Source organism: Eupeodes corollae, chromosome 2 (assembly GCF_945859685.1).
Source record: "Eupeodes corollae chromosome 2, idEupCoro1.1, whole genome shotgun sequence".
Classification (NCBI taxonomy): Eukaryota; Metazoa; Arthropoda; class Insecta; order Diptera; family Syrphidae; genus Eupeodes; species Eupeodes corollae.
Genome location: NC_079148.1, coordinates 23036112 through 23062931, shown reverse-complemented (window position 1 = coordinate 23062931; position 26820 = coordinate 23036112). Strand labels below are relative to the sequence as shown.

Here is a 26820-nt window from a genome sequence, read left to right as displayed (position 1 = left end):
TAAAAAAGCCTGATGGAACCTGGACAGCCTCTACAGCCGAATCTCTTGAGCTACTGATGAAGACGCACTTTCCGGGTTGCGAGAGTGATAACCCCGAATCGCTTGAAACCACAGAGCTAAACGTAGCTCATGTGGAGCAAGTCAATTCCGTTATAACAAGAGAAAATATTTTGTGGGCCATCAATACTTTTTCTCCATATAAATCCCCAGGCATGGATGGCATTACTGCCAGTTATGCTTCAAAAGTTGCATGATGTGGCAGCTCCATGGCTGGAACAAATTTTAAAAGGATTTCTCCTTCTTAAACATGTGCCCAACAAGTGGGTAGGCGAGGTCACGAATCCGCGAAGGATTTCAGACCAATAAGCTTAACATCTTTTGTGCTTAAAACCTTGGAGCGCATTCTTGATTACCATATTAGAGAAATCCTAGTTGGACGACCTCTCGAAAGCTCTCAGCATGCTTACCTTAAGGGCAAATCTACGGAGACTGCCCTCCATGAGGTAGTGCGTAGTAGAACAAACAATCCATTATAAAGAATTTACTCTTGCCACCTTCTTAGACATAGAAGGTGCTTTTAACAACGTCCTTACAGAATCCATAGAAGAATCGCTCGTTTAGTTCGGTGTAGAAGACTTCATTATAGAATGGATTATTTCCATGCTCAGTGGTAGGAAGATTCAAGCCTCTCTAGGCAATACAATCGCAACAAAACACGTGAGTAGGGGAACACCCCATGGTGGTGTCCTTTCGCCTCTTCTATGGCTTCTAGTCATGGATACAATTCTCGTTAAATTAGAGAGATGTGGAGAGATGTGATTTGGTGCTATTGGTGTCAGGAAAGTACACCTCTGTGATTAGTGAAATCACGGAGTCAGCTTTGAAGAAAGTTAGCAACTGGGCCACGAGTTGTGGACTAGGAGTTAACCAAAGTAAAACTGAACTGTTGATCTTTACCACCAAAACTAAAGTACCGCCCTTCACTCTACCTCGATTCAAAATATTTGGGAGTTATACTCGACCCTAAACTAAACTGGAAATTAAATATTGAAGTACGGGTTAAGACGGCCTGTGTTGCCTCCTACGCCTGCAGAAAAACTATCGGCAAAAAGTGGGGACTTCAGTCGAAGATGATTTTATGGACGTACACAGCCGTAGTACGTCCAATCTTAACATATGGTTCGATTGTGTGGTGGCCTGCTCTTAGCAAAGCCTATAATATTGATAAACTAAAGAAGGTACAGAGAACAGTTTGCGTGGGCACCACAGGGGCCATGCGTACTTGCCCAACGGACGCCTTAAACGTTATTTTGGATCTTCTACCAATCGACCTTTTTATTAAATCATAGTTTCCTGATTAGGCTGAAGGAATCAAATAGCTGGTTGTCAAAACCTTATGGTCACAGCAACACTACGAAATTGATTCCCTCAAATATTATCTCGGTATACACTGACTACTGCACTCCTACTTTGAACCTTAGTAAGAGTTTTAAGGTTATTTTCCCATCGAGAAAAGATTGGGAGGATGACATCGTGTCGATAGGTTTCGACACAACCATCTTTACTGACGGCTCAAAGATGGAGTGCGGAGTTGGTTCTGAGATCTTTTCTGAGTCCCTAAATGTAGCCAAATCCTTTAGGCTTCCTGACTTTGCTAGTGTTTTTCAGGCTGAACTGCTGGCAATAAGGGAGGCATGTAAGATACTTAAACAAAACCCAAACCAAAACTGAAATGTGGCTCTCTTTACAGACAGTCAGGCAGCTGTCAAAGCCATTAACTCGGCCATATCCTCATCTAAATTGGTCCATCAATGTCGCGATGAGCTTGCGAACCTGAATATTAACCTCGGTGATCTGGGTTCCGGGCCATAGAGGTATCGTGGGAAATTAACGGGCTGACGAGCTAGCCAGGCAAGGATCGGCCCTTCATAGCTCACTTACGGAAATGGTTAACATTCCTCTTGGTGCTATGAAGGGTAAAATCTTTTCTATCTACCAAACTGAATCAAACCGAAGGTGGAGCAATTTACCCAACTGCATTATATGTAGGAAGATATGGCCCACTTATAACGAAACCCGTACAATCGATCTTCTATGCAGGCCAAGGCAAGACATAGCCAGGATTGTTGCGGTTTGTACCGGACATTGGCCTATAGGAGTTCATGCAGAGAAGTTGGGTATCTCTTACAACACCTTTTGCCGTAGTTGTAGTGACCAAAGAGAAAGTAAAACCATAATCCATTTCCTCTGCAAATGTCCTGCTTTGGCAAACACCAGAATGAAATGCTTTGGAAAAGCATTCTTTCAAGAACTCGATGAGCTATCTGAGACAAAGATTAGAGACCTAATCTTTTTTCTCAATGCGACAAAATGGCTCTAACATAATCGCTATGAAGCTTCTCTATCAATCTATCCCTTTCAATCAAAGGTCAAACGAGTTTTTGGTATCAAAACGGCGCACTACAGCGCTAATTGGATCTCAGGCTAGGTTGCCTTAAGATCGCCATTTCTACCTACCTACCACCTATGAATCAAAACAATTTATCCAACATTCCCAAGATTTTTACATGAACAGCTGTTTATTTGAATGTCAAATTGGTTTGGGAAACTGTAGTTCACCCGATGGATAGCAGAATGCAAAGGCAGTGTGAAAGGGAATCGAATGGGTTAATCGAATATACGATTCACGTGAATAGCAGAATAGGGCTGTATAACTATCGTCTAAGAAGAATCTGTACACATATTGACAAATTCTAAAATATCACATGTAAAATGATTCGGGAAATAATATAAATAAATAATCAAAAATCATAAAAATGAATCCTTACCAAATATTTGCCCTACGTCAAAAATTTGCTTTACAATTTATTTCAGAGTACAGTGGACGTCAAATATAACGAATACCTGATATAGCGAATTTGCCATATAACGAACGCTTTTGAAATTTACATTAACATCTCTAAATAACGAACGATGATAAAAATTTGCTATCCGATATAACGAACGCGTATATATATTGCCTTAAAATGATTTTTTTTCTTGCCATTGTGATCTGTGCATATATTTTTATGTCAACACATAAGTTTATTCTCGTACATATGTATGTGTGTGCGCCAAAGGTTCAAAACTGTAACAAGCTTTCTGTTTTTCGTTTAGTCTTCGCATCGCCTACTAAAACATTTTTGTTAGAATTATTATTTTTTGGAATTTTATATACGGTCTTACACACACATATTCAATGACACGACGCGACGCGTCGGCAAGATAATGTTAGCAGTTTAATAGAGTTTTTGTTGTTTAAAGTCTCGTCTGGTTGAAACGCTCCGTAATAATTTTGTAGATTTAGTTTTGTGTACAAAATATTAAAATGAATACAAAATCTCAACGTACTCGGCTTTCATTAAAGGACAAAGTCAAAATTATTGATGAGTGCAACAAAGGCGTTTCACTTAAGGAAATTTCAATAAAATTCCGTGTGCCAAAATCAACAATATGTGGGATTAAGAAAAGTCGCACAAAAATCTTGAAGAACCTGAACTTGACACACAATGGATCTCTACAACGTAAATCTATGCGAAAGGGAGAGTTTTCTAATATGGAAAATCGGCTGTACAAATGGTTTCTTAGACAAATAGAGAAACACATTCCCATAAGTGGTGCTATAGTAAAGGCTAAGGCTTCATCAAAATTTTTTTGAATGGAAAAGTCGATCGATATAACGAGAGCTCTCGATATAGAGAATGACCTCGAACATTATATCATTCGTTATACTGGACGTCCACTGTATGTACTATTTATCCTATTTTTTACATTAGTATAGACGGGAAAGGGAAATTACATGGATTTCAAGCTCATAAGAGAAACAGCTTCATCCCCTAGAGTATAGCTTAGCTTTGTTTTATGACTGAACGCTAGTAATTGAATGGTGACTAAACACAACTTCAATATTAAGAAAAATGATTTTAACTAATAAATTTAACATAGAAATACTCTTTTTTAACCCCAAGTTTCTTCGATTAGGTTTGATTTTAAAGTATTTATATATAAATGGATCTGATAAACAATTTTTAATATTGCGGTGATTGAATATACTCCAATTTTACTTCAACTCAATTACTTATGGTTTTAAAATGTATTACTGGTGGTTTGTTTATATTCGTCGAGGTATCGGTTTGATATACTTTTATGTGTTTACAAGACTATGAACTTTCACAATATTGACCCACACATTAAATTAATACAAAATAAAGAAAAACATTACATCTTTATAATTGATAACAACAAAAAATAATTTGAACAAAATTAATGAAAAGGGCAAGAGGCATAACTATTTCTGGTTTATCTAAATCATGCAGAGTATAATTTTTTAACTTGTTCTAAAGGACAAGTACTGTTTGTTAAGTGTAACGTTTGGATTTAATTTGATTAATATCACTCTTTAGTATGAGGGGAACCAATACTATAGATAGATTTATTCAAGATAATAATATTAAAAGTTTAAATAGTTAAGTTGAAGCTATTTGAATCGGTGATTATTTCTTATCTTAAACTAACTTTACATATTCCAGACGTGACTAATTAAAAAACTTAATATACAAAATTAAAGGTTCTTATGGAATTAGCCCTATCATGATATTCGTGGTCCGTTTTCAACAGCATTTAGTTAGGAATAGTTTCAATTAATAATTTTGATTAAATAAATATTATTTATAATATTAAACTTAACTTGTTCTTTTTTCATTAACGTTTATAGAATTTTTAAGTAAGTACTCGTTGCATAGAGCAATTTTTGACTGTGTTAAAAAATTAAAATTCACTCGATCCTGTCAGTAAAAAAAAAAATAACTTCAGCGAATAACATGAGAGAGCTCTTTTATAAAATAAAATCTAAAAACAAAAATTACTTACAACAAACATTGCATAAAAAGTCTTTGGATTCTGAATGTTTTCTCTTCATATGTTCTTTCATTTTAGACTCTTGGCATTCATGTTCACACGTCGTGCATTTCACAATATGCGAATGTTTTTCTTCTACGTGAGCCTTCATAGCGGAACCTTCAACCGTTTCATTACATGTTTGACAACGAGAATTCAATATATCTGAATGATTAGCCTTAATGTGTTTTTGTAACGAACGATTTGAAAAGTAAGCCTGAAAACAGTGCTCGCATGGAAATTGCCGAACACCTGAAAAACAAAAAATAGATTTAAATACATACAAAATACCTTGAATTGAAAATAGCAATACTAACCATTATGTACATTCATATGGGCAGTAAAAGAAGCTACTCGAACATGTTTCTTACAAATATCACATTGTTTGTGTTTCTCCTTTTTAGCTCTATGTTTTTCTTGCTCCGTTATCATTTTAGCGATGACTTGAAAATCTGAATCGGCTTCGTGTTTTATTTGTGATAGAATCTCTTCTTCATCCTCATCAACTGGTTCATAGTTTTCGGAAGCAGTTACATCTTGTGAATCATTCGCATCTTGAGAGTCGTTTGCATCTTGAGAGTCATTAGCATCTTCAAAGTCATTTACATCTTGAGTATCATTTGCATCTTCAGATTCATGTAAATTTCTCATATCTTCTCCATCTTGAGAAACAGTGGTCATATCTAGCATTTCAAATTCGACATCTAAAGGTTCTTCGTCCATAACTACTTCCTCATACATTGTTTTTTCATGATTTTCATCGTCATTTTCATTTTCATTTTCTTGGACATTGGATTCTTCTTCGTGCATTTGCATATGGTCGTGTAAGCTATCAATAGACAAGATCATTTCACAAATTTGGCATTCAACTTTTTCGACTGCGTTGCTTTGATCCTCGGGTATATTTATTGTATGCAATCGATTGACGTGTATGTTAAGAACCATTTGTGAGAAGAATTGTTCCCCACAAACTGTACACACAAAGGTTTTTTCTAAAAAATAAAAAAAACAACATTTTTTAGAAAGAATTCGTGTGGAACAATTTGAGAATTATTAATTATTAGAAAAAAAAACATAAATATACTTGTTTAAAAATTAAATAACAACATTTCTATTAGCTTAATGATTCTTCAGAGTGACCCATAAAAAATAAGACATCCTAAAACTGAATATGGTTATAGGTCAATTTATGACCTAATATAAATGTGGTAACCTATTTGTAACGCATTTAGTCAGCTTTTGAATAATTCCATCCAGAAACAATTTTGGTTTTTAATGTTTAGAGCATTTTAAAATATTCTAATGTTGCTGGAAAAAAAATTTTCAGTAAAAATGTGAAGGAAAGTCCCCATTTCGCAAAATTGTAAAGAATATTCTTAGATCTAAGTGAAACCCCATTTTGCACTTTATGATAATTATTTAGTTATGAAAGAAATGTTGAAGAGCAAAAAATTATAGCTATTGGAGAACTTTTCTAAGATCGGTTTTTGAATGGTTTAGTAGAAACACATCTGAACTGTTGGATTTTCCGGCATTCTAGATAGTGGCATATCCGTTCGTAGACAGATCTATAGAAGGAGAACGTTGGTATTGATTTTAAACAATTATATTTTATATAGTCAGTTATACAGTCAGTCACAAAAGTCTACGTATATTGCTAAAAAGTGTTAAATTACCGCTTTTTGTTAAAATTCATTAATTGTATTAATTTAAAAAGGAGTATTTATTATTTAAAAACAATTATTTAACAAAATTAGTCAATTTATTAGACAAAATTAAGGAAAAAAAACGAAAAAATTAAAAAAAAAAAATGATACACGAAAGTCTACATACGAGTATATGATCAAAATTAAATTAACTAAAAATTAAATAAACTCAATTTAATATTTTGTTGGACCACCTTGTGTGTCCTGGACAGCTTTGAGTCTTCGAGGCATAGACTGAACTAAATTTTCGGTGACGTCAGGGATTATTGAAGACCAAGCATTCGCGAGAACCGTTCTCAGTGAATTTTGATCTGTTATCCTAAATTTGTTCTAGTTCATCGCAGACATGCTCTATGATATTGAGTTCTGGAGACTGCGGTGGTGGATGAAGCTGTTTTGAGACCCTAAACACCAGCCACTCCTTTATAATCTTGGCCGTATGTCTGGGTTCCTTGTCTTGGTGGAGGATCCAGCTGCTTCCGAGCCCTAGTGCTTCAGCAGAGGCGTGCAAATTATTACGCAAAATGTTCAGATATTGAAAGCGATCCATAGTCCCATCAATAAAAACTAGCCTCCCTACACCAGAGGCTGCTACAGCCCCCCAAACCATCACATTTCCTTCTCCGTGCCTCACTGTAGCAACAAGATTTTTCATATCCATGGCTTGGTTCTCCTTCCGCCATATTTGTTCCCTGCCATCGGATCCAAAAATGTTGAATTTACTTTCATCAATTAAAAGTACCCTTTTCCAAAAACCGTAGTCCACCGAAATGTAACGGTTCGCGAACTCTAGGCGTTTTTCTCGATTAGTGTTGCTGATTAATAGTTTTTTTCATGGCACTCTCACATTAAACCAAGATTATGAAAGATAACTGATCACCAATGGTGATCAAATCAATTTTTTTAATTAAAAAAAAGATTAAATGTACAGTGTATCAAAACAAAGTTTCATAATATGTACATTTCCGTGGCATATTATGAAAAAAAAAAATACCGTTAATGTCTCAATTCATATCTTTTAAATAATATTCCATTATTTAGTCAAACAAATATATTTCAATTTTGGCTAAAACCATTGATATACCATTTTTCATAGCTATGTGTTGATTTTTGTGACTGACTGTAGGTTAGGTTAGGTTGGAGTGGCTGTCCAGATATCATTGACACACGTAGACCTCAAGGGTCTATTGTGATACCACTAATGAGGTTACTCATGGGAGAGTAATGAATTCAAACAAACCATTTTGTACTTTTAATAAAGTTAGAGAGACGTTTTGTGTCAATCGTTGCCAGTTCACTGGTATTATCGAAGAAGGGATTACCGAGAAAGTAATTCCTTCTAATGGAGAGTGCTGGACATGTACATTGTACATAGAAGGTGTTGGACTGTTTCCTCTTCCTCTTCGTCCATGCAGCTTCTACAGAAGTCATTTGTGTAGACCCCTAGCCTCAGGGCATGTCTACCTATGAGGCAGTCTCCCGTTATTACTCCAATTGTAGAGCTTATACTTTGTCTGCTCAGTGATATCAAGCCTTTTGACCGTTTTAATTCAATACTTGGCCATATTTGCTTGGTTGCCAGGCAGGTGGTACTTTGTGACCATCTAGTATTTGTTGTTTCTAAAGCATATTGCTCCTATGTTATGTTTTTGTCTAACATAAGGCAGAAGTGTTCCGTTTTTGGCGAGCTCATCGGCTTTGCAATTTCCCGGAATGTCTCTGTGGCCCGGCACCCAAATGAGGTGAATGTTAAACTGTTCCGTCATCTCCTGCAGAGATGATTGACAATCGTGGACTGTTCGAGAGTTTGTGGAGACAGACGCGAGAGATTTAAGAGTGGTTTGGCTGTCCGAGAAGATTCGTATATCCTTACACTGACTGACTGTAGCTATCATTAAAATTAATCTACTGATTTGTGTTCTAATTTCACACAATTATAATGACAGATTTCTGTCAATCAGGACATTTCTTTCAATGACAGACATTTCTCTATAAAAGACCTGCCATACAAATTCCAATGATGGGTTTCAATGATGAAATCCAATGATAGCTATAGTCGACCACTATGTTAAGGTTAATAATAAGTAAGTCAATTGTATTCTTTGTTGGGAGGTTAAGTTAAATTTCCTACACAATTGGAAACATAGCTATGAAGTAATAAACATAACATCGCTGTCGAATCTGTTAAATCAATTAAACGGGATTGGCAAATCTAATCGATAAGGAACATAATTTAGGCTAAGATTTTTGACTCCACGTGATTATCATATTGAACCCTTTCCGACAAATTATCGTAAGCGCCAACATAAATTGTATTGTAAACTATAAATAAAAAGCTTACTGCTGGTCCATGAAACCACTTTTGATCTTATTGGAAAATATTAATAGGGCTTCATATGTTAAAAACAAATTTTATTACTTTAGTTTTCTTTTTAATTAAAAAATGTAGTAGCTTCTAGAACCCAGTATTTGGACGATAAGTCTTAAGTTTGATTAACAAAGAGATCAATACAATCCTGACTTTCTTAAACTTTTCGTGCGCATGTTTAAGAAACTACCAATTGAAGATATCAGAACTTCCAAATAGTTAAATTCCTTCAATACTTCAATACCTTCGCCATCTATTAACCAACATAGCTAACATAACCATTACATTTGCATAGACCAATACTCAGTTAGGAGTGTCAGAAATACTGATTCTACGAGATAAGCTAATGTCGTCAAGTAAAAGAGCATACAAATATTGGGCTCAGAATACATTCTTGAGGAACATCAGTTGTAGTTTCAAACCAGTTCGAAGTCTCCTAGGCATCCCAACTGCTGTCAAAAAAGTTTTTAAAAACATTTTAAAAACATTAAAGATAACCGGAAGCCATTTTATAAAAGCTTGCCCATTGACAATACTAAAGGGGCTGATTTAAAATAAGCGAAGCAGGCATAACACATCTTTTTCTTAAGAGTGATTTTATTGGCTCTATTTGACAAAATGAATATTTATAGCTGTTAAAAATCTAACTCGAGAACTGGCTTCAAATAAACTTAAACATTGGCTTGAATCTTATTAAGTTTTAAGTCTTATATGTATAGAATTGTAGTAATTGTAGAATTGAGGTTAGTAAAGAAATAGCAGAATATTAAAAGACAAAGTTTGAAACCTTAAAAAAAAAATATTCCAGAAAATAAGATCCATATTAAGATTATCACATCTGGTATTTTACTATCTACCTTAGAAAAAGATGATATGACAACACACTAACGAGAGCTTTAAGTCATCAAAATTTTCGATTGAATGTGATGGAAAACATTAATAAAATCGATAGTTAGGAAACATTTTTGTAGTTTTTTTTTTTATTTCAAAACTCTTTTATTCAGTGTGCATATTTACATGTTAAACACACCTTATAGATACTTCATGCATAGAGATGAGAATATAATATAAATTTTTATATTAAGGAGCTTGGCAGAGAATTTCTTTAAAAAAAGGAAAAATGTGTATGTATTTTTTATCAATTTTAAAGCAGCTTTTGATACAATCGATAGAGGTGCACTATTCTATAAGCTGTATACTCTTGGGATATCATTGAGGTTTGGTAGAGTTCTTGAGCACCTAAATATCGGAATAAGGGCGGCTGTATGAACAGGTGAAGACCTCTCAGACTGGTTTGAAACCTCATCGGGAGTGAGACAAGGTTGTACATTAAGCCGTATCTTGTTTGCATTATTCATTGATGACCTTTTAGACTATTGCCGGGTAGAGTGGATTTCGCAGGGATGCGGATAAAGGCCTTTCTGTTAACAGATGATATAGTTACATATGTTTGCATCACCGAATTCAATAGTAAATATAGATAAATCGAAGGTTATGGTTATTTAAAGTGTTTGTGGAAGTACTGCATCAAATGAAAAATGGAGCTATAACCGCGAAAACCGGGTACTACCTCTTGCGAGGAATTGACAAATCCTTCAAGAGTAATTCTTGTCATGAAAAAGTGCTTTCTTAAGTTAGCCGTTCGGATTCAGCCTAAAATTGTAGGTCCCTTCCATTCCTGACAACAGTACTCGCACACAGGAATGGTTGAGAGTTGTAAGTCAATAGGCCCTGGTTCACAACGGACTGTTGCGCCACTCAATTTATTTTTATTTTATTTATAACCGCCAAAATATTAAATATGTGCGAGACTACAAATACCAAGGTAATTTAAATATGGATAAACAGTTAAAGGAGAAATTGGTTAAGGCGAAAACTGCTTTTAATATGACCTGGAAACAATGCTTCATGAATAAGTGTATAGCACATATATGCAAGTATTTGAAGCAGTAGCTGACAGCATACTTTTATATGGATCGCAGGTATGGGGATGTAAAAAGTACAATTCGGTTGAAAAACTCCTAAAGCACTTTATAATAAGAATATTTCATTTGCCGAAAAATACGCCAAACTACGTAATAATGCTGGAAACGGTCCTCTCTCCTTTGTTTATAAAAACAATGAAGTTGCAAGCGGACTTCTTGCTTAACGTTTTTAAAATAAATGATTCACGGGTCGTGAAAAAAGTGACCATTAAAACCATACAAGATCAAAGCAGTTGGTATCGAGAATGGCAAGATCTTGTTGAGGAATGGATCTTGCTGAGGAAGGAATATCTTGTCATTTAAAAGGTTGATGATAAATGTAGAGCTGAAGTGAATATATTGCTGATGCATCTTATTCCTTGTACAGAACAACTTACAGCAGATGAAATCATAACATTGCAGAGAACAACTATTTTAAGGATTCAAATAATGTCTATTTCTACGATGGTCAGACTACGTAGTGAACTAATAGATTTAAATTTCATTCCACACAGACCTGACTTACCCCTAGAGTATAATATATGTGCAACCTATCAAAAAGAGAGGATATTGTCCACTTCTTGGGAAAATGCCCCATTCTCAGAGAAATCATAAGGAATGTATCTAGAAAAGACTTTCTATCGGAAGATCAAGATATAAGTTTATTGAATGAAATGGAAACTGTCAATATTTACGAATTTTGCAAAACTGCGCTTAGATATATGTAAAAGTGTTATTATGAACGAACATTATGAACTGTTTATAGTTAAACAATTATAAATACCTTTTTTAAAATTTGAAAGTAATTATATTGAGGGCTTTTTACATTCATTGTGTTTTGTTGTCAATCTGGCAGACGGCAATTGAGATGCTATAATGGTTTTTGTAAACATTTTTGGTGTGTAATGTAAATTTTACTTTAATTCAATAAAATCCTTATCTATCTGTCTATCTATCTATTATTAATTCTTAACAACTATAAATTAACGGGAGAGATATTTAGTAAAAGTTTAATTTGTTTTGAAAAAACTTTATTTGCAAAAACTCATGGGACTTATTACTAAAACTTAAATCTAACATAAGAAAAATTAAATACAAGAATATGTACAGTTGTGTTCATAAAAATAGCAGTGCTCTCCAAATAAATCAAAAAGGCCTTCAATATCAACGTTACAAAATGTTTCATTAAACTTCTTATAACAAACTATAATATTTTATTCATAATAACAGAAAATAAGTAATATCGCTTTTTACTGTTAGTTTCGTCATAGTAAAAACCGTTTTTTAAATATATGGCTGTTCATAAAAATAGCAGTGCATGACAAAGTACTGGATTTATTACTTAAGAAGTAAGAAAAACTGTAATAAGTTATATAAAAGTATATAACAATGTTAGCTTACAATTAGTACTTTGTTAAATAACCATTGTTTTTTATGACTGCTTCGCATCTACGTGGCATCGAGTCTACTAAAACCTGACACATCTCGATTGGTATTGCGGTTCACGAATCACGCACTGCTTCCCACAATTCTTTTGAATTCTTGGGTTTTAATTGATGAACTGCGTTCTTAACATCCCTCCACAAATTTTCGAAGGCTTAAAGGTTGGGGGATTGACCGGGCCACTCTGCGCAAACCATGCTTTTGCATTTTTTTGACGTATGCTTTGGGTCATAGTCTTGTTGGTATACCCAAACTAACGGTATTTGCATGAGTAAAATCACCTCCTCGGTAACATCACATACTCGGTTGCATCCCTTATACCCCCCATGGGATAAATAGGCCCTACCCCGTAGTATAAAAAGCAAGCCCATATCATAATTTTTCCTCCACCATGCTTCTCTGTTTTTATAGTGTACCGTAGATCGTTTGCTGCATTTTAGGGTCTTGTCACATATTCGCGATGACCCTTGGATACAAAAAGGACTACTTTGCTTTCATCGCTCCACAGAACATTCTTCCATTTCTCTTCTGTCTAATCTCTATGCGCTTTAACAAACTCCATTCTCTTGGCCACATGCCCTTTCGTCAAGAATGGTACCTTGCGTTGACTTTGGGCTGGTAACTTCGCTCATAAAAGACGTCTTCGTATTGTGGCAGCGTTAACAGACAGTTGAGGTCCATTTCTTATTTTCCTAGAGCCTATGGAAGGGTTCTGTTTTGCTAACTGAACAATCCTTTTTGTGCCTAGCGTTTTGGGGTCATTTAAATAATTGACAATCTAATAAAATGTGACCAGCACTGCTATTTTTATCAACACAACTGTACATATTTAATTAATGTATTTTACATGTTAATAGTTTGTAGTATAGGGTTTTCATTTGTTGTACATTTATCTAAGAAGTTCGTATAAACTATGAAACATGTATCTTTAATTGTTGGAATTTTAGCAAAATTTCGTGAAATCCTATTGTTAAGAAATGCCAAGGGAGATTTAAAACAGTTTTAAGGATTTTGTTTTGACAGATTCGTAATTTTTTGTAGTGACAATCTGAAAATATATACCAACAAGGTGAGGCATAAAGCATAGCAGGGGAAAAAAACGACTTTATAAACAAGTGATTTATTTTCAAGGCTGTGATGAGTGTTTGATTAAACACTGGGACTTTTTGATGCTTTCGGAAATATGGTTCGAAAAAATCAATCTTTTATCCAGTGTTACACGTAGGTAGTTAATAGTTTTTTTCCCATTAAATAGGAGCGTTGTACTAGGAGATTGCTTTAAAGTAAATGGCATTGTTTTCGTTTCCTTGTAAAAAAGCAAGCATGAGTCTTTGCAGGGTTAATTTTAATGTTCCATTTGTAGAAGTAGAGCTGATTTTAGTTTTATACGTATTCATAAAATATTGTTGGCTTTTCTAAGGCTACCCATATTACTGATAAAGGGCAATCTAGGCGCGTGGAATTTCGCAGATGTCCCGTGGAATTAAATTACATAGGAAATTAGGATTCTACAGTACATTGTCTGTTATTTAAAAAGGCCGAATCAAGCTTTCAAGAAATAAACCGCGTATCATAATTAAGCAAGCATATTGACTACTATTTTTGGAATTTGGAACAAATCAATACTTATGATTGAAAACATCTTTACACAACTTACCTCCATCTAAATGACTGTCTGCTGGTTTTTGGTGTTGATTAGGCGTTTCTTCGGTTGATATATTATCATTTAACGTTACTATTTCAGGTTGAAGGAAACATTTCATCTAGATTTATTGCATTAGAATTAATTACAACAAATATTCATAAACATTAAACATACCTCTTCATCATCAAACTTTTCAACTTTTGTACCCGCAGACAATTCACGCAATGTCTTATCTGCAGATTCGGCTTTTTGAAGAAATTCATAGGCAATTTTCAGTTCCAGACCACATGAACTGCATAAACTTTGGGGATAATTCTCGTCGGATTCGATCTCGATACGGGTACAAGCTTGAAAACAATCAAGATATGTTAGATCGTTGTCCATTGGCTTGATGCTAGCGTCCAACTCGAATGGTGTATCGAAGTCGATGTATTCAAGTGATGTTTTTAAACATACTCGGCATACGGGCAGCGAGTCGAACATGTTTTTTTAATATTTCTTCAAGATTAAGTTTAAGTTAAGTTTTCTTTCTTATTTTAATAGTATTATCCAAATAAATAATTTGCAGCAAATTACACGCCACTGCTACAAGACATTTCAAAGTTTCACAGGTTTGGAAAATTGATAAAATTAAGTAGTAGATTGATAGATTGACAGTTATTGGAGGCGTGTTTGTTTAAAATAACGCGGAATGCCTCTCGATAAATGTAATAGATTTTGAAATATGCTTGCTCGAATTAAAGGTGCGTTCCAATGTTACGAGAGATGTATGCATGACCTATTCCACACGGGGACACATGATGTTGGAGATTTTCTTTTATTTAATTTATAGCAAAACATTTCCGATTCAATTTTTCCCAACAAGAAACATAATTTCAATAAATTTTGGGGCCAGTTTTTATCAAAAGCGAAACTAAAACGAAAAAGTTCCTTTTTCAAAATTGTGATTATGTAACTGTGCGATAGTGATAAATGAAATTCTGATTGAAATGAAGCAAATCGTTCGCACAAGCAAAATAGTTAATTAGTTTTTTCCTTACAAAATGTCTCAACTGCATATTTATTTCAAATCAATCTTTTTTATACCCCGAGCTTGAGTATTGGCAGTGGGGTACTTAAGCGGCATATACATGCATGAAAATCTCATCAAGCATGTGAGAATGTGTTTGTAAAATGGAAACACAGTTTTAACTTTGTGGTGTTTTTGTTCCATTATTTTAAATTGTTCGTTTATTTATCTTTTTATTTGTGTTATTTATTTATTTATTCAACTTTTTATAACAACAAAAAAATGCAATAGTACAAGTAACTCAAAACCAATAAATTTGAAAAATCCCTTGAAGAAGCTGGAAAATAGCCAGCGAAACGTTGGGTAACAGAAGATGAATTAGTTTTTTATTAATTGCTTTAAGAATATTTATCATTAAAGCCCAATCAAACAAACATTATATATTACATCAAAAACTTATGATCCAACACCCAAACCTCAAAATGTTTTGATTTTTCTTCAATCAGGGGTCTATGCTTGACAAGTGGTTGAAGAGTATGTATTCGTGATTGATTGATCAAGCATCGCATCATTCTTGTTTTTGCGTTGCTAGAGTGAAGACATCATTGGCAAGGATTTTTTTAATGTGCATGATGGAGGATACAAATTTTTTGTTAGAATTAATTGAAGTTTACCGTTCCCTGCTTGGGTGTTATCATTTCCAGAAGTTGGTTGTATGTGTCCTCGTTCATGCGAACGAAATTTTTAAAGTCACTGGGGAACTTAATTTCATTCAAAAGATTTTCATGTGTAAACTGATTTGGTTTTTTCAGCCACTCTTTCATCCAGATCCGTTTTTTCCGCAAATTTGTCTTCTTCATTTTTAACGCCAGCGCTAGTCCCAGAGCTATGCAACAATCGTCCGTGTCACTCATATTTTTGTAACAAAGAATCCACACATCCATTCACATCCAAAATCTACGAAGAAATGATGCTTGATGCCTCATGCTTGATGTGTTTATATTCAACGCGAAAAAGAATTTACAAACACACTCTCGTATGCTTGATGAGATTTTGATGCGTGTTTATGCCGCTTTATGGTGGATTTACATTCGTCTTTATTTGCAGATCTGCGTGCAAAAGGGATATCAAACACTAAAAATGTGTGTATTTTATAGAGAGAGAAGATGAAAATGCAGACATCTTCACTATAATAAAGTTATAGCAAAGATGAACATGTTTGTCTTTATTATAGCAAGTTTGCTTTCTTTTAATGAAAGTGTGCATGGGCTCAGCAAAATTTCGAGTATCGATGTGATTTCCTATAAATTGTTTTTTTTTTCGAATGTCAAAACTGAACAAATCGCCATATCATCCGTATTTACTAATTTTCAATTGCAAAAAAATTAAACTAAATCTTATTGACTATGGACGATGGTAAGTTGTTTTTATTTGATTTATCTAAGCTAAGGTATTCTATTTCATAACAGATTTCACGGACTACGAAGTTCTACATAATTATTATGAGGATGAAGAAGAATTTGCCTCACCAACTCCTTCACCTTTTCCCGAACCAGTTGCCAATTCCTGGGAAGTTTCACAAGTCCAGGAGAAAGACCAGAGATCATTTCCCGAAGAAAAAACAGGTATGCACCAAACTAATTATGTTATTTTTTTTCTGAATCAGACAACATAATCAATGTGAAATAAATTTTAAAAAATATTTGGTCACAATTTCATTCGTCGTCCAGAAGAATTGGGAACAACCTGACCAGACACCAAATCCACTTGTAACCTGCAGCGCAAAAGCAGATAAAATGGTTTGGAATTTTGGTAATAGAAATCTTCAATGTATTAATAACATAACCATTTTCATCAGACATATTAACATAATGTTCATATCTACCCTTGAACTCACCCAGGACAAAATCTATTTGATTAACTATTTATCATTTATTTTATTTCAATTTTTCTCAAATTCTCTAAAAGCACGTTTGCTTTGTTTTTATTTCCAAGAACTCTTAATTGAGACAATAAAAAAGTACCCCTCTCTCTGGAATATAAAGGATAAAAATTATCGGAATCGTGTCGAAAGGAACAGTGACTGGACTAAAGTATTGGTTGAAATCGGTAGGTGTTGAGTTGAGTTGCATCCATCATAGTCATTAACATTTAAATAAAAATTTTAGGAATAACTCACAACCATAAGGAATGCACTAGAAAAAGATGGGATTCCATTAAAACTAATTACACCCGTTCAAAAAACATTCCGAGTGGATCAGGGGCGCAAAAAAATACAGGCATGCGATTCTGCTTGCATTCCTTGATGACACTCAAACACCAAGAGCGTATGTTGTGACGATCTATTTGTATTTTGTATTTACTAAAAACTTTACTTTTTTTGATCATAGGACAAAAACTGTAATGAATGAGGGCCGGGTAAACAAGGTGGTCGAAGGAAAAAAAGTAAGTTATTAAATCATTATTTTAATTGCCATCATCGTAAGTTTCGAATCGCCACAACAATGTTTGCTTATTGCGCGAAACACTACTGCGAATTGATATTGAATTTCTACCTTTAACTTTGATTGTTTTACAAACTTTTATTTCTATTTTACAGATTCTTCTAATCAAGTTCAACAAAAGCTCCAGTCGGAAGCGATTTCTCTATTAAAAGAGATAAACAAACCTAGAGAAGAAAAGACATACGCAACTCTGACGTGTGAACTTGTGCGACAGGATATGGAGTCCTTGCCGGATTTAGAGCAGCGTGCTTTACGCATAGAACTCTTTGAACTGGTCGATCGATTCGTTGCCCGAAATCTTGATCGAGGTGCAGACTAGGCGGCATTATTTTATGGTTAAAAAAAGCTTTCTGTGAAAACCATACACATTTATGGATTTAATTTTTTTTACCACAAATGTGTTCCAAGCAATGAAAATTTTGTTTTGTTTTTTTTTGTTAATTTTATTGAATTGTTAACCCTTTTTTTTTGCATAAAATTAATATTAAATAAAGAGCTCCGGCTCCGAGCTGAGAGCTGAAAATGTTGAAGAACCGCGAGCGTTTATATCCTTTCACATTGCCAGCTGACAGCACCTTCTCCAGCAAAATACTTTGCGAACCTGTTTCGTAGTAGCTTTGCTGCTGTTGCTGAGTTCCCTGTAAGTGGGCGAAGACGTTCCATATTAGTAGGCTCTAATCTCCAACTTCCTCTTGTTTCTCTGCCTTCAATATCCAGATCGATTAAACCAGGTTCGATATACTGGTTCCCCTTGTGGTGCCGGCCGTAGCCAGTTATGTAGGCAGACGCAACATTGAACAATTTGTTCAATAAGACTCAAGCCAGCATTAATCGACGTACGGAAAATCCTCCATTTCGCAACAAGAATTCCGAAAGAGTTTTCGATTACTCTTCTGGCTCTGATCAGACGATAGTTGAAAATTCTTTCTTCCACAGTAAGGTTCTTGGAAAAACCTTTTTCCAAAAAGCTCTAGTGATGACTTCAGTTGTTTCGAAAAGAATATTATGAACGACAGAAGCCGAACACTTGTAACAAATCCCTAAGCTCTGTTGAGATTCCCCAGTTGCCAAATAACTATAGAAAATGAGCAAAGTAAGCATAAGAACTTAAGAACTAATTTAAAGTAACTTACCGAAGAGTAATGGCTAAGCGCATTTTCGGACATATAGGTTCTCGTGTGACATATTCCTTTTTTATTTGAGGACCAACAAGAAGCAGAAGTTCTTCCAGCTGTGCAGAAGTAGTCCTCAAATATTTTAAGAACAACAAAGGGTCACTGATAGCCTCAATTTCCCCAAACACTGACACGAATGCACCACTTTCATTTCTTTTGCGAAGGTATGGATGAACCCAAAATCTTTTTTTTTGTTTTTTGGAATCAATTTCGTCTTCTTGAAATAAAAAAGATGTGAGAAGAAGGTTTGATGCCGTTTTCAACTTATCAAAGTCCATTTCAAATTTAAAATTTAAAATTGTTTTTTCAAATTTTTCGCTTTTAAATTAAGAAATAAAATGTCAAAATCAGCTGCGGTAAAAATTATAGGAAGTTATGGAGACGAAAAATAAACACATAGAGTGTATTCTGTCTCGCTTCGATGTTCAAAATATAGCTGAGCTCTTCTACTTTTCTGCAAATCTGCAAATAAAGACGAATGTAAATCCACCATTAGCTGCAAATAATATCAAATAACTTGATGTTGTTGGTCACTCGGAGCAACTTGAGATGCTTGTGAAGCATTTGAAATGACTTTTTAATTTAAGTTGCCGACAACTTTACTTAATAGAAATAGAAAAAAAGTTCACTTTTTTACATACAAAACACACAAAAATGGTTGATTTTGACATTTCTTCTCTGTTTTTTGTTCAGTGTTGCCATACTTGCTTTTTTTGTTGTTGAGGATTTCTCTGATTTTAATGCATATACTCATACTCGCACCCACCCCAAATCCTATAGTGATCCCAAGCGGGGGGGGGGGGGTTGCATACCTACCTTACATACCTAGCTGTTAGTAAGCCGTGCTATCAATTAAAAAAAAAACTTGTTTTAGGCTCAAAAAATGCAATACAAAAAAAGGAGGGTTAAATCCGAAAAAGAAAATATTTTTTTATAAGACTTAAAATTGTTTCCTCCCCGTAATATTTAAAAATTGTTCTATTGAGACCCCTACAAAACTGTAAAAAAAAATTAGGAGGAAATTCGTGCTGCGGTAATGGAAATTCGCCCCCCAATATTTGACTGTTAACAGTCGAAATGTTTTTCCTAAACACCGTTTAATTTTAATAAATACGATTTAAAATATAACCAGCATAAATGTTCATATATGCGTTTCGCCCCGGTGTAATGGTTGGGCTCATCAGAAGATGACCATTACACCTTGTCTGCTATGTAGCTCGGATTATATGGAATTTCGATTTATTCGGGAAAATATGCGTCAAGACAAGGTGTAATGGTCATCTTCTGATGAGCCCAACCATTACCCCGGGCGAAACGCATATATGAACACTTATGCTTGTTATATTATATTTTAAATCATATTTATTACTTAATAGATTAATTGGTCCTCTCAATTAACTTGTTGGAGGAAAGTTGGTACACCACAAATTGATAATGGACAACTACACTAAAGGAAAGCCTTTTTGAATAATAGACCCCAAATTTGGGTTGGCAGAAGTTTTAAGAAACCAAAATCATTGTGATTATTGATAATAACATAAGAAACCAGCGAATTTAGTACCGAGTATTGTTGTGGTAATGACAAAGGGAGAGAACTTTGGGATAGGATGTTATGAAATCGAAATAAAAAGGTTCAGAAAAGGATGGTGAGCAGAAGAGAATATGTTAAGGCCAAATTTAAAAACAAAGAACATAGGGACCGGAAAAAGATTTCGTGAAAAGGTATGAATGCCTGGTTGTGTAAAGGAGCGGAATGCTGGAGGAGCGCGGATAGGTTCATCGAATGGGTGAATCCTGCTCCTCAACTACAGCGCCACAAAATAAGCTTCATAATGTTATGTTCCTAAGGTCATTAAAAATAAGTTTCTATGTTATTAATTTTCTGGAATTCAAAAACGTTTTTATTTAACAAAACAAATAGTAAATGTATCAAAATTATTTTATATTTAAGATGACTGACATTCATGTCCTTCTTCTTTTAAATCATAAAACCGACCATAGACACACCATATATATACATATATGGTGTGTCTATGAAACCGACTGTTGTTCTTTCTTCCATTTTTCTCGTATCCGTAGGACACATAAAAGTAGTTGGTTCAGCGTTGCCAACACATGATACGCTTTTAAATACCACTATCTCTTGTATCAACATTAATTTGTTTTCAGTCGGCGTTTATTACAAATGAGCCAATCCGATTCTCATAAAACTTACCCCTACTGCAGATCACCACTCACCGTTACACTCTTCCTTTGCCAATGTCACACTGGAAGTTGTAGTCTTCATGTATTGAAGTACATACTATAAACTGATTTGTCAGAAAAGAAACAAATGCCGATCTATCTACAGTTTATAACATTTATACCATGCTTTCCAACCAGCCAGTAGGATCAAAAGCTAATATGATTATATCATGAATTGCATTGCTCTTGAAGGTTTGATAAAACTTGTCTGATAGCAGAAAGTGAATATGCGTTATAAATCATTTTTTTATTTCTAATTTCACCGCTCTAGTTTCAAATTTGTACGCTAAATCCCAATAGACTTATGATTGTTTATTGAATTAGCAAAGAATCGCATATTAGTTGTAGTTTTTACAATGAGTGAATGGAAATCACGATAATAAAGAGAATTAAAAGTTTCCCAATTTGAAAAATAAAATAGGCTTTTATATTTGTTACTGGTTCAATGAATGGAAATATTATACTGATTCAAGGTACTTGTATTAAGTTTTGTGTTCTGTGAAACTGTACCATTCGATATAATTATTATTTCAACATGGTTAAAGATCAACCCACTGAAGTTGAAAATCCTTAATCAAAATGTTAATTTATTTTACTTTGTGAAAACTTAAATCTGTATAACTTTATATTTTTTGCTTAAAATAAAAGTTTTGAAGAAAATTATATTACAGCCCCAAGCAATCGGTAGTACATAAAGGTTTAAATACTTATTTTATTCGATCGTCATCTTCTTTAGGTTTGTGACAACTTTTGTGGCGATTTAATCTGCAAAAAAAAACAATCACAGATGATATTTTAAATTTTGTTCAAACATCAGGCGATAGAACATACTTATAAGGTGATGCAAATCCTTTTTTACATATCGAGCACTCGTGTGGCATTCGTTCGTTATGTTTGAATTTGTGAGCAGTCAAGCTGCCACGATTTAAAAACTCCTTATCACATTGATCACATTTATACGTTATACCTTTGTGTTTTGCCAAATGATAATTATAATGTGATTTCACAGCATAGCTTTTGTCGCATAATTCGCACTGAAACGGATAGTCGCCAGTATGGAAACGTTCGTGTACAGTAAGATCAGCTCTAGAAGGGAATCGTTTGTCACAGTGTTTACAAACAAATCGTCCCAGATCTCTATTGTGTGTAAATACATGAACGTCCAAACTCTTTTTGGTCGTAAATTGTTTTGGACATATTGAGCAATGATATTCCTTGTCACCCATATGCCGCGCGATGTGCACTTTTAGTGATTGTTTCTCGAAAAATCCTTTGCCGCATTCAGAACATACGAATCTTCTTTCTCTTTCTTTATCGTGTGTTCTCATATGATTTTTTAAATCGCTACGCACAGCAAAGGATTTAGCTTATTTAAAAAAAAATAAAAACAGAGTTTAAAAAAATTGCTAAACATTAAAAATTAATACTTACGACATGAACTGCAAAGATGAAGTTTCTCTTCTTGTTGACATCTTTTTAGATGATGTTTCATTGACATTTGCTTAAGAAACTTTCCACAAATCTTACACTCAACATATTGGCCATTTTCTACATCCTTATCATCCCTAGAATTTGCACTAGTCTAAAATGTAAACGCAAATAAGGTCAAAAGTAAGTCAAGTACATGTTAGCTTTCTTTATGACTAGAAGAATATGATGTTTCGAGTAATGAAATTGAAGACCCTGAACAAAGTTTTAACTTTACTCGTTTCACAGAAGAAGATATCGTGGAAGCAATGCTGTCCATTAAATCAGGCGCAGTAGGCATAGAAGGGATAAATCCGAAGTTGTTGTACTTCCTCATATTCTAAAATACATAACTCATTTATTTAATTGTATATTAACTAGTTCTGAGTATCCGAGAATATGGAAATATACTAAGATACTTCCTATCCCTACGACTTTAAACTATGCTAACCCAGAATATAGGCCTATTGCTATCCTGCCATTCCTATCCAAAGTCTTTAAAAAACTACTTTTAAAACAGATGCAAGGACACCTAACATACAATAGCCTGTTAGATATAAACTAATCCGGGTTTCGGGCAAAAAGAAGCTGTAAAACGGCGCTTTTACTTGTTGTTGATGATATACGCAGAGCGATGGACATGAATCGTGCTACATTCTTAACATTGCTAGATTTTTTAAAAGCGTTTGACACAGTCGATCACTTTGTGCTGTGCCAAAAACTTAAGTATGATTTCAAATTCTCTCGTTTTGCGGTGAAACTTCTGCACTCATAATTATCTAATCGACAACAATGCGTTGCTGTAGGAAATCAGACATCTTCATTTCTGACAGTCCCAGCAGGGGTCCCTCAGGGTTCTATTCTTGGACCTCTATTATTTTCACTTTACGTTAATGAGCTTCCTCGACTGGTTAATTCTTGTAAAGTTCATATGTTTGCTGATGACGTCCAATTATACTTGGACACTCCTGTAGATAGCATAAGAAATGCTATTAACTATGTTAATGAGGATCTAGAAGTTATACAACAGTGGTCTCTCAAGCATAACCTCACCCTTAATCCAAGAAAATCTAAAACTTTGTGTATTTACAAGCGCCCCTTGATAAGTCAAGCTTTCCACCGGTTCTGCAGGGTGGCTCAGTTATTGAATTTGTAACGTCTGCTAGGAATCTAGGTATTATTTTTAACGAGACTTTAACATGGAATCACCATGCAGCTACTACAATTGGCAAGTTATATAGTGCTCTGCGTCTACTGTGGACATCCCAAAGGTTTGTTCCTTTCAGTAGTAAGATGTTGCTTGTAAGATCTCTTCTATTACCTATTCTGCTGTATGGATGTGAAGTGTGGTGTAGCGTTGACTCAAATACAAGGCGAAAACTTAATGTTATATACAACAACTTTGCCAGATCCATCTTCAACATAAGATATTACGACCATATTTCAAGTTATTCTAAACAAATAATGGGTCTGACTTTTGATAACCTTATAAAATTTAGAACTCTCATTCAGCTGCACAGTATTTTACAGTTTCGTCAACCTGATTATTTGCACAACCGATTAACTTTTTCAAATTCGCTTAGAACTGTCGTACTGATCCAGCCAAGATTTGCTTGCCTGCAATCTGAACGAACATTTTTTGTCCATGCCACTCAATTCTGGAACTCACTACCTTTTACAATTAGAAGAATAATTAACACAAACGCATTCAAACATCGTCTTTTAACGCATCTGACCAATGATGCTTAGGGTTATTATAACTAATACAAAAAAAAATTTTAAATTAAATATTGTAAACTATAGTTTTAAAATTGTATTTTAAGTATCTACTAAATTTAAAATTTTCGAACGCTCTAACATATTTTATAAAGCTTTCACAAATAATAAGCTTGTAATCTTAATGTGAATTATGAATTAATAAATATGAATAAGAATGTGAAGAATTGGTCTCAAGAAAGTTAGTATGAAGTTAGGGGCTTGTATAATCTATTAATAACATTTCGACACAAACTGGACATCTGTCTCTCAAGAATCCCAACTGACATCGAGTCTTCAGATACTCTATCAATTGAACTTATAAATTGCATAAGAAATGCCGGGAGCAAATCAAGCGACAATGTAAGGAAAGCGTTCAAACAAAAATGGTTTGATAACGAGTGTATGAGAGCAAGACAAAAATCATTTGCTCTTTTAAAAGCATTTAAGAGATTCGACAATGAAGAATTACGTAAATGGTACATGCAGTTGAATTCTCAGTATAAACGTCTATGCTATGAAAAGAAACTTGTTTTTGAAAATGAACAAGCACAATCACTTGGCAAAACAAAGAATACAAAGGAATTTTGGAAACTTGCAAAAAATATTAATGGTACTCAACATATAATTGGCACAGGTGTATCCGCCGCTAATCTTTCTTCTCATTTCTCGAACCTTCTTCAAACAAACTCTAACTTAATGTTTACTTATGCTGAACCTCTCATCACCAATGATATATTAGACACCGATATATCTTTGACTGAAATAGAAATAGTTTTACGAAAAGCTAAAAATAATAAAGCACCAGGTGAAGATGGTGTACCGTACGAATTTTTTAAGAATTCATCGCAAAGTTTTAAGATGCAACTTGTTGTGCTTTTTAACAAAATTCTTACGAAAGCGGAAGTTCCTTCCTCGTATAAAAGATCGGTTATCTTCCCAATACATAAAAAAGGTTCCTTAAATGACGTCTCAAACTACAGAGGTTTATCTTTAATGAATATTATAGCTAAGGTATTTTGCGGAGTTCTTGTCGATCGTTTGGAAAAGTGGGTAGAAGAGAAAAAGATATTATCTGACTTCCAGGCTGGATTTAGGAAAAATTACTCCACTGTTGACCAAATCTTTACTCTGTCATCGATAGTGAAAGCATTTGAGGCAAGAAATAAAAAGGTTTATTCGATGTTTGTTGACTTCAAAGCAGCGTTTGATTTGGTAAATCGCAATGCTTTAATATACAAACTTTCGCAGATCGGTGTTTCAACCAGATTTGTACATGTCATCAAAAATATGTATACAAACACAGAAGCTAACGTCTGGGATGGAGCGCATTTTTCTGAATGGTTTAGTACTGATTCTGGTGTCAAACAAGGATGTCCGCTTAGTGCACTTTTATTTTCACTATTCATTAATGACATAGTTAACGACTTACCTGGAGGAATTAGAATAGCCGGAATCCGGATAAATGCTTTACTTTATGCTGACGACATGGTCATACTATCGGAATCGAAAGAAAATCTTCAATTGATGATAAACCGACTGTCTGCATACTGCGATAAATGGGGATTAGAAATCAATACAGAAAAATCAAAAATAATGATCTTTTCGCGATCCAATCGGACTGAAGTTGGAAGTAATTGGTAGTAAAAAGGAAGAAGTTTGGAGGTGACAAACGAATATAGATATCTTGGAGTGAACCTCAACCCACGGCTGAATTTTAGTAAGCACCTTGACATCAAATCCAAAACATCACAAAGTCTAATAAACTTAACATGGAGAAAGATCTTCTCAAACAACCTTGTATATTTGTCTACCAAATACCAAATTTTTAATTCAGTTGTGAAGTCCACTTTATGTTATGCAGCTCAAGTTTGGGGAATGGAAGAGTATGAGGAAATTGAGAAATTTCAGAGGAGTTTCATCAAAAAAATTTTCAACCTACCAATCAACACGCAGAACTATGCGATCTACTTGGAAACTGGCTTACCAAAATTATTTACAAGTACATTGAAACTACAAGCGGATTATATTATTAAAGTCTTAGGTTTCCCAGATGAGCGACTGAGCAAAATAATGTTGCTTTACGAAATAAGGAACAAAGACTGGTGGCATGACAAATGGCAACGAATTGCTTCTTCATTTGGTGAAGATATGCAAATTAATACAAGTAACATTCTTGATTTTAAGGAAAAAATGTATAAAATTATCCAGCTTAATGAAGACTCGGTTCGGAATCAATTTATAAAAACAGCTATTGAATCAATTTAATCTAAATAACAATAACTATTTCAATGAATCTTTAAGCTACAAAGATATTTCTTTGATTTTTAAAGCTAGATGCGAAGTCTTATGTCTCAACGGTAGACCATACAATGGGAGTTTAAACCAGTTCTGTACACTCTGCAATCATAAATCCAAAGAAGACTGCTTCCATTTTATAAGCGTATGTCCAATTTTCAGATACAAGAGATTCTCATATTTTCAAAAATTCTCTCTCACTCTACAAGAGACAATTCTAATATTGAATGGACCAGATTGGAAAAATCTTGTCAACTATCTGAAGGAAATTTGCAGATTTAGAAAATTGATTATGAGTGAATATGAT

General features: G+C 34.3%; 3 protein-coding genes across 14 annotated transcripts in view; 1 reads left to right on the top strand and 2 right to left on the bottom strand.

Annotated features, from left to right (window-relative positions):
- The window catches only part of LOC129944421 (zinc finger protein ZFP2-like), a 40416-nt gene extending 25727 nt beyond the window's left edge, over nt 1-14689 (bottom strand). For 4 of the 6 annotated variants that reach the window (XM_056053844.1, XM_056053840.1, XM_056053841.1 and 1 more), the window contains exons 1-4: nt 14236-14689; nt 14074-14179; nt 5253-5927; nt 4909-5187 (exon numbers count right to left, since the gene is read on the bottom strand). In XM_056053844.1, the coding sequence (XP_055909819.1) occupies nt 4909-5187; nt 5253-5927; nt 14074-14179; nt 14236-14544 (1369 nt within the window). In that variant the 5' untranslated portion in view covers nt 14545-14689. The remainder of the gene's footprint in view (nt 1-4908; nt 5188-5252; nt 5928-14073; nt 14180-14235) is intronic. The other 2 variants (XM_056053839.1, XM_056053842.1) reach the window with 2 other exon arrangements.
- Nucleotides 14690-16270: 1581 nt separating this feature from the next.
- Nucleotides 16271-18107, top strand: LOC129944424 (uncharacterized). Of its 7 annotated transcripts, XM_056053850.1 has the most exons (6): nt 16282-16486; nt 16540-16695; nt 16801-16882; nt 17066-17179; nt 17239-17397; nt 17461-17515. In XM_056053850.1, the coding sequence occupies exons 1-6, from the start codon at nt 16484-16486 to the stop codon at nt 17472-17474; spliced, it is 528 nt and encodes a 175-aa protein (XP_055909825.1). In that variant the 5' UTR covers nt 16282-16483; the 3' UTR covers nt 17475-17515. The 7 variants fall into 7 exon arrangements, with proteins under 7 accessions (XP_055909823.1, XP_055909827.1, XP_055909822.1 ...); XM_056053847.1 differs by lacking the exons at nt 17239-17397; nt 17461-17515 and adding an exon at nt 17670-18107 and having other exon boundaries at nt 16275-16486; nt 16804-16882; XM_056053846.1 differs by lacking the exons at nt 17239-17397; nt 17461-17515 and adding an exon at nt 17670-18107 and having other exon boundaries at nt 16279-16486.
- Nucleotides 18108-21548: 3441 nt separating this feature from the next.
- Nucleotides 21549-26820, bottom strand: part of LOC129944795 (zinc finger protein 546-like) — a 53631-nt gene continuing 48359 nt past the window's right edge. The window contains exons 13-15 of the mRNA XM_056054460.1: nt 22425-22575; nt 21825-22359; nt 21549-21758 (exon numbers count right to left, since the gene is read on the bottom strand). Coding sequence (XP_055910435.1) covers nt 21701-21758; nt 21825-22359; nt 22425-22575 — 744 coding nt within the window. The 3' untranslated portion in view covers nt 21549-21700. The remainder of the gene's footprint in view (nt 21759-21824; nt 22360-22424; nt 22576-26820) is intronic.

Coding starts and splice junctions, on each gene's coding strand:
- LOC129944424 (XM_056053846.1), top strand. Junction 16,883..17,065: donor TAAAATGGTTTGGAATTTTG/GTAATAGAAATC, acceptor TTTATTTCCAAG/AACTCTTAATTGAGACAATA. Junction 17,180..17,669: donor TAAAGTATTGGTTGAAATCG/GTAGGTGTTGAG, acceptor TCTATTTTACAG/ATTCTTCTAATCAAGTTCAA.